The 8831-nt window shown below is 34.2% G+C and overlaps 1 protein-coding gene across 1 annotated transcript; it reads right to left on the bottom strand.

The window, feature by feature from the left end:
• Positions 1-6481: 6481 nt before the first annotated feature.
• On the bottom strand, positions 6482-7959 carry LOC122598086 (putative F-box protein At4g21240). The gene is made up of 2 exons (XM_043770693.1): positions 7016-7959; positions 6482-6879 (listed from the first exon to the last, which is right to left on the bottom strand). The coding sequence occupies exons 1-2, from the start codon at positions 7634-7636 to the stop codon at positions 6853-6855; spliced, it is 648 nt and encodes a 215-aa protein (XP_043626628.1). The 5' UTR covers positions 7637-7959; the 3' UTR covers positions 6482-6852.
• Positions 7960-8831: the final 872 nt, after the last annotated feature.

Below are 8831 nucleotides of genomic sequence, written 5' to 3'. Positions count from 1 at the left end.
ATAAGGTGTGGTCTTGTGCTATTGAATTAGCCTTGGAAACTAAAAACAAAACTGGTTTTATTGATGGTCATGTATTAAGTCTGATGAAGATCCCATTCTTGCTAAACAATGGGATAGATGTAATGCAGTTGTGTTAAATTGGATTCTTGGTTGTGTGTCACAAGAGCTATATCCAGGACAAATATATTCTAAAAATGTTGCCATTGTCTGACAAGAATTAAAAGACACATATGATAAAATTGATGGTTCTGTGATCTTTAATATACATCAAAAGATTAATTCTCTTGCTCAAAATGGATCTAGTTTGTCTGAGTATTACCATAAATTGAATTTTGAATTCTTTGTGGAAACAATTTAATGCTATTGTTAAATTGTCTGCTTGTTCCCGTAAAGCTGCCAAAGAATTACAAACTCATACTGATTTAATGAAATTGATGCAATTCTTGATGGGGCTTGATGATGTGTATGTGACTGTTAGATCTAATATTCTTATGAGAGATTCTTTACCTTCTGTGAAAGTTGCTTATAATATTGTTTCCAGAGAAGAATCCCACAGGGGAGGGTATAGTGAAAATATAAATACTAATGGTTCTAATGCTACTGCATTTGTTGCTAAGGCAGGTTTTTCAAAAGGTTCTTCTTCTAAAACCAATACTTATGATTCAAAAAGGACTTTTGATAATAATTTTGAGTCAAGGAGGACTTTTAATCCAACTCAAAGAACTTATAGACCTCCAAATCCTAATCTTAATTGTACACATTGTCACAGAATGGGTCATACTGTAGAAAGATGCTTTCTACTTGCAAACAAGAAACCTGGGCAGTTTGGTGGGAAATTATCTAATAATCATGCTAATGCTATTGCTAATACTAATAATGCTTGTTCTGCTAATTCTGCTCCGGTTCCTTCTTTGACTGCTGATCAACCATCTAGGCTTCTAAATTTGCTTGATACAAACTCTGTTCCTACTTCTGTGCAAGCCAATATGGCAGGTATACCATTATGTAGTAATTCTTGGTTTTGTCTTGTAATTCATTCTTAATTGATGCTATTATTAAGTGGATCATTGATTCTGGTGCAAATCAACATATAACTGTGTCTGAAAAAGGTCTGACTGATGTTGTGGACATTTCTGATTTGAATTTAAAAATTGGTCATCCAAATGGGACTTGTGCTTTAGTTCAAAAAGTTGGCAATTTACACTTAAAAAATGGTATTATTCTATTTGATGTCTTGGTTGTTCCTGATTATAATGTAAATCTAATGTCTGTGCATAAAATATGTAGAGATAATAAAGTGTTAGTAGGTTTTGATGTAACAAGTGTTATATTCAGGATTCACCTCAAAAGACTCTTCTGGGGACTGGTAGTGAACAAGGTGGTTTGTATGTTTATGATGATGTTCCTATGCCTTATTCTTATGTATGCAACTCTGCTTCTTTACCATGTGAGTCTAAACTTTTGTGGCATATGAGGTTTGGTCATCCTGCTAATCAAGCCTTGTCTATTATTTGTACTAAATTAAATGTGACCTCTGGTTCCGTTGGTCCTTGTGATGTTTGTCATAAGGCAAAACAAACTAGAAACCCCTTTCCTTTAAGTGAACATAAATCAACTTGTTTGGGGGATCTCATTCACCTTGATGTTTGGGGACCTTATAAAGTTTCTAGTAAACAAGGATTTAAATATTTTTTGACAACTGTTGATGATTATACAAGAGCTGTTTGGACTTTTATGATGATTAATAAAAATGAAGTGTTTTATCACTTAAGTGGTTTTTTAAATATACTTTTAACTCAAGTTGGTGCTCAAGTAAAAACTGTTAGGAGTGATAATGGTTCTGAGTTTGTAAATAAACAAGTTGGTTCTTTGTTTCATTCTAAATTAAGGTATTATTCATCAGACCTCTATTCCTTATACACCTCAACAGAATAGGGTTGTAGAAAGAAAACATAGACACCTTCTTAATGTGGCTAGGTCACTTATGTTTCAGGGGGGAATACCTCTTTATCTATGGAGTGATTGTGTTCTGACTACTACTTATATTATAAATAGGACTCATTCCTCCGTGTTAAAAGGAAAAAACTCCTTTTGAATTGGTGTATAATTCTGAACCTTTCCTAAATCATCTTAAGGTTTTTGGCTGCTTATGTTTTGCAAAAAAGTTAAATGTTTCTGATAAGTTTGAAACAAGATCTGAAAAATGTGTCTTTGTAGGTTATTCTAATGATAAAAAAGGATATAAACTTTATAGTCTTGAGTCAAAAAGTTATCTTTTTTCCAGGGATGTCAAATTTTATGAAAATATCTTTCCATTTACTATGAAAAAGGACTTGATTAATACAATGTATGACAAATCTGTTAATCAACTTAATTTCTTTAATACCTATGATACATCAATTGTTGAGGAGAATTCCATACCCTATGATGAAGAGGAAGGTGTTACTACTGATCCTAGGGTGGGAGCTAGGTGGACCACATTCCTCTGGCAGTCATCACAGAGCTACTAGGATACATTCCTCTGGCAGTTCTAAAGATTCTACCAGGAATGATGAGTCTGCAACCACCTCTAGAGATGATTCTGAAGATTCCAACTCTGAAGGGTCTAATAATAGCTTAAATGATAATGAGAATGTTCTTAGGAGGTCAACTAGGCAAACTACTTTGTCTAAAAGATTAACTGATTTTCAGATTGAGGGAAAAGTTAAATTTCCTTTAAGTAAAGTTGTTAATTATGCTCATTTGCCTGTTGACTTATTCTGTTTTGCTACTAATACTAACAAAAGTATTGAACCTACTTCATATTATGAGGCTTCTAAAGATATTCATTGGATAAATGCCATGAATGAAGAGATGGAAGCCCTAAATAAAAATAATACTTGGGAAGTTACTACCTTACATGTTGGTAGACAACCTATTGGTTGTAAATGGATTTACAAAGTTAAATATAAATCAAATGGTGAAATTGAAAGATATAAAGCTAGACTTGTAGCTAAAGGGTATAGTCAAAGACTTGGTATTGATTTTAAGGAAACTTTCTCTCCTGTTGTAAAAATGGTAACTGTTAGGTGTCTCTTACTGTTGTTGTATCTTATAATTGGCCTTTATATCAATTGGATGTGCATAATGCTTTCCTTTATGGTGATTTAATTGAAGAAGTTTATATGGACCTTCCTCAAGGTTACTTTGATCATGGTAGTAACTTGGTGTGCAAATTAAACAAATCTCTATACGGTTTAAAACAAGCACCAAGACAATGGAATGACAAACTTTGTAGTGCTTTGATAGAATTTGGATTTAGCCAATCCAAATGTGATTACTCTTTGTTTACTAAATCTGAAAACAATACCTTTGTGGCATTACTTGTATATGCTGATGACATTGTGCTAACCGGTAATGATACTGTTGAAATGGAAAGAGTTAAAGGATTGATGAATTCTAAATTCAAAATTAAGGATTTAGGTAAATTAAAATATTTCTTAGGTATTGAAGTGTTAGAAAATGAAACTGGTGTTTGTTTATCACAAAGGAAGTATTGCTTAAAACTCTTGAATGATTTTGGTCTCCTTGGATGCAAACCTATGAACACTCCTTTAGAGATGAATTTAACCTTAAAGGGTGATTCTTCTAAACTTCTTGATAATGTTACTGGTTATCAAAAACTGGTTGGAAAGTTAATTTACTTAAATTTAACTAGACCAAACATAAGCTATGTTGTTCAGTGCTTGTCTCAATTTATGCATGCTCCTACTTAAGATCACTTCAATGCTGGTCTGAGAGTTCTTAGATATCTTAAACAGTCTCCTGGAAAAGGTTTGAGTATTCAAAAATGTGAGAACCTTGTTCTTAAACGTTTTGTGGATTCTGATTAGGCTAGGTGTTTGGCAACTATGAGATCTGTCACTGGGTAAAAACACTTGTGTCTTGGAAAAGCAAAAAACAAAATACAGTTGCTAAGTCCTTAGCTGAGGCTGAATATAGGATTATGGTTTCTGCAACTTGTGAAATTATTTGGCTTGTGAACCTATTAACTGATCTGGGTATTAAAACTTCACTTCCAATTAATTTATTTTGTGACAACAAATCTGCTCTCCAAATTGTTGCTAATGCTGTGTTTCATGAGAAAACAAAGCATTTTGAGATTAATTTACATTTTATTAAAGAGAAAATCTGTGCATGATTGTTAAAACCTTGTAAAATAGATTCTAATCTAAACATTGCAGATTTGTTAACCAAGAGTTTAGGTTCCAAGCAACATTCATATTTGTGTAATCAATTAGGTCTGTTTGACATGTTCCAGAAATGATCTTGAGGGGGGATGTTAAATTACAAGATCATTTCCAATTCTTGTGTATTTTGGACTTATGGTTTATGTTGAGGTATTTGCAGGTACTTGTTATGTACAAGGAAGAAGCAAGAGGACTGTTTATGTAGAAGCTGGAACTATGGATAGCTTGTGAAGAAAGAAAGAAGATTAGGGGGCTTAATGGAAACATAGGCTATGTATATATACTACCTTAACCCAAATTAGGGTTATCAAGTTCAATCATCCATCTGTTGCTTCTCATTATTATCTCTCTTTCTCCCTCTCACATTGTCTGTATCAAAAATTCATATTTATATTTCATATTTTCTGTTAGTTTGATATTGTAATTTTGGTATTGTAAACAAACTCAAACTCTATTCTTAATAATAACATCTATTTGACTTATGGTTGTGTTCTAAATTAAATCTGCGATTAGATTATCTTTCATTTGATTGTGGTTTCTTACACTAAGCACATTTCTTACTCCTTACGGTTTCATATGCAGCCGTGCTGATCCCTCACTATTTGTCTATGTTCGTGAATCTTGCATCATGTACTTACTTGTGTATGTTGATGATCTCATTCTCACCGGAAACAATGAGTCCATTATTACCATCTTCACCTCTTGTCTCAATTGGGAATTTGCAATCAAAGATCTTGGAAATTTAAATTATTTTTTGGGACTTTAGGTAGTTTATACGGATGATGGGTTATTTTTAACGCAAACAAAGTATGCTCGGCACATCTTTTATTATACTAAAACACAGTTGCTCTAATAACTTATCGACCAATCATAGCTCTCGATTTCTTAATGTTGACTTTTGTTTTCAATTTTGACTTTAATTTACACTTTTTTGTTTTACATCACAAATTTACACTTTCTACCCAATAATTTTGATATAATAAATAAATAATAATATCTAATATATATCCGATACAAATTTATCATATAAATCCATATTAGCTTATCTCCGTACTCTTCTCTACAATTGCTAAGTAGAATAATATGTACATTTAGATACTCATCGACGTCGCGTTACACTGTTGTCTACCAAAGCAGCATCAAACATGGAATCTATGATGGGATGCTGACTCATTGCAGTTAGCAGATCAAAAAAACAGATATTGCTATTGAGATGAATTCCAGTCCCAGAGACTATACATAGTCAACTAAGAAAAGTCAAACATCTTAAATTGAACCTGAGTGGTCAAGAAATGAACATGGATACAAGTACTTGTTTTAAATATTGAAGGTGTAAATACAAAATACATTTGAAACAACACTGTTTAAACTACTAAATCATAATTTGTAGCTCAATAACAGAAACTACAACAAAATTAGGAGATATGTTGATAGCTATTGGTACTTCCTTACCAGATGTTAATCTAGCATTGTTTCTTGCCGTGTTTTCAGAGAACCTGATCCCTCTTTATTTCTTGTAGCACTTTAAACACACTACCAACAGCCGGTACATGAAAAAAATTATTATTTCAACCCCAACAAAAAACAGGCCTATGCATGTGAACATTTTTACCAGAAAGCAGCATTAATGCAGAGCAATAACTTGAATTGTTCAAGAATTGGTTCCAAAATAACAGCTAAGGAAACTGTTATGGAGCATGCCATCAGACAGGATACGCTATGTGTGACATTTCAAAATACAGACAACTATTTCACTATAAAGCTTTAAAGAGGTGTGCCAAAGGATCAGAGTGCCTTTGTGGTGAGAGAGCCGATTATAGATGTCTTTTTCAGATGGCCAATCTTGCACCAGAACCAATGGCAATGCAAATGATATCCCCAAAGAAGTTTGGGATAAAATCATAATAGAAAAAAAAATAACAATTAAATGCACATAAGCAAGCTTTACCACAGAGATGTATCATGGAACATTCTCAATCACAGCAATAAAGACAATGGACAAACTCAGAAAAGCAACATTATCATAATCTACGATACTGAATTTATGTTATTATGCAGTCTTAACTAATATGTATGCCCAAATAAATCAAAAAAGTAACAATAAGCATGCATCATTTCCATAAATTTGCAAGAAAAGACTCAAATATTAGGAATGCAACATTGACGTGTATGCACTCTGCGAGAGCAATAGTACATATCCAATGAAAGCAGTAATGAAACCAAAAGGAGATGAAAGTAAGATCTCTACCTCAATTACAACGTGGACATCAATCAGAGTCGGCATGAATATGACAATCTGCTTGATCAAGCAGTAGTAGAGTTTCCACATAAGGGCTTACAAAGAAAGAAAAGGGTTTTCCATTAATCCCAAGCTTACTGATGTGTTCTGAGCACGGTTCATAAACTTCAAGTGTTCCTTCACCATGATACTGTGCTTCCATTATAGATTCCCCACTGTTTCTAAAACCTAGAACGTCCTTCGTTGTTGGATTTGGTGCTTTAATGGCGTATCGCTTTGAGAACGATTTCGTTACAATATCTTCCATAACCCAAACGACATTAATTTCCATGTTTACGCTCATGAATTCAACCACAACAATTGAGTCTCGCATCTTAGAAAACTTTAAGAAATTGGCGTGTGATAAGGTATCTGGGAGTTGTATGACATCAAACTCATGAATAGTCATATCAAATGATACAATCAAATTGACATTCTGAGGTTTTGCAACCTTATCAACAAACCTCCATTCACGAGCATTCAAATAAATAAACTTATCTATAACTACCTGAGAGCCTACCCCAGCGGATGGCAGATTAATATTTCTACGGGACAGATTGCTCGACATGAGGCTCCTCCAAGTCCCTGAGCTCAATGTAAAAACTTGAGCTTTCCAAGGTAGGCTAATGCTGACAACAATAGGGTCAAAAGTGACGGGGCAAACCCCAAAACCAGCCAAAACTCTTGTAGCAGAAGCAGTAGTAGAGGGCGGCAAAACAACCTGAACGGATTTTTTGATTAAAGGGTTCCAAAGAATAGCAACGCTTGTTGATGGATCGTGATAATGAGAACCATATAAGCACACCAAGCCAAGAGAGCAGTCAACTACTTTAAGATCCATAAGTACTTTACTCAGACCCTGAGACTTGGGAGTAAAGTCTTGTCGGTAGAAAGAGTCGTCGTCGTCAAAAAGCGTAACATAAATGTCAACGTCTGATGGGTTTTTGCACCAAGCAAGTAGACGGGGTGGCTGGTGGTGAATGTTGCGACGGTGATGAGCGATAATAAACTCGGAACTTCCGATGTAAGAATTCCATGGTTTTGAAACAAGTCTGAATTTTACGGCTGACTTGGCAGGAAGCCTTTTGATGATTTCAGTTTGGATTTCAAAGGGAATGTATTCTGACATTTTTCTTTCCAACAAGAATATCTATATCTATATCTATATCTATACTTCAAATTTGAGCAACAAGCGAAACTATTACTTGAAAAATTAGGGCTTTTTTCGCTTAATTTGAATTATTTGGGGGGAAATTAATTAAGAACAATATACCGTGATTAAAAACAAAAGAGAGAGAGAACAGAAACGAACCTTGATATGCATACAATCGCACAACTAAATGAATGTGATAAACAGTTTGCAGCTATTTTGATGTGTTTACGGATCAATTTGGGGAGTAATCAGGATCCAATATGCTATACTGTATGTATTTGGGGTTACATGGTTTGGAAAAATCGATTTGGCTGATTTGGTTTCTAAGCTGGATGACACAAACTTGGGCTCGGGATGGCAACAGACCCCAAAAAAACCCTTAATCAGCGGATACCGCTATGAACAGGTAATTTCAATAAATTTCATCCGTGGATACATAAAGGGTATAAATAAGTATTCGTTTGCGGATCACGGATGGGTAATGGATATACCATATCTGTCAATCTGTCATGAATGTATCCGTCCCGTGAACCTGTGATACACATTCATAAGATCCGTGGATATATCCATAGGATAACCCGTCAAACACGCATACTATTTTTAGTTTTATATAAAGATTATATATATGATACATATTAGTAAACTTTAAAACTCAAAATATCAAATCGTTTACATATTATGTTTAGAATTTTGTTCCAATATTAATGCTTCATTGCTAACTTATAGCCTATTGATTATTTGTTTCCAATTTACACAACATTATTACTAATTTGATCGTCCGTTTAAAATTTTTAACATTTTACCATTATCATCTCTTTCCATCATTATCACAATCTTAAGGTGATATACAATCCGCAGGTCTACCCGTGAACTTGTATAACCGCAGATGACGGACATGGATCATATATTTTACCCGTTTGCGGATACCTGCGAATTGGTACATCAAGAAAAACCCGCAAGCATGTGTAACACCCCACCAAGGCGGAATCATGGTGTATCACAAGAAAAGCACAGCACGACATGGAAATTATGTAGAGCAAGTCTAAATGCATAAAAAGGATCAAGTAATCCATACAAACCATTCAATAATGCAAGTATCCGGATCACACATAAGCATAACCCCTAATTCGGGAAATGAATCACGGATCCAAGAAGTCCAAGTCCAAGTCTA

Source organism: Erigeron canadensis, chromosome 4 (genome assembly GCF_010389155.1).
Source record: "Erigeron canadensis isolate Cc75 chromosome 4, C_canadensis_v1, whole genome shotgun sequence".
Taxonomy (NCBI): domain Eukaryota; kingdom Viridiplantae; phylum Streptophyta; class Magnoliopsida; order Asterales; family Asteraceae; genus Erigeron; species Erigeron canadensis.
Note: the sequence above shows the minus strand (reverse complement) of the source record. Positions and strands in the feature narration are given on the sequence as shown.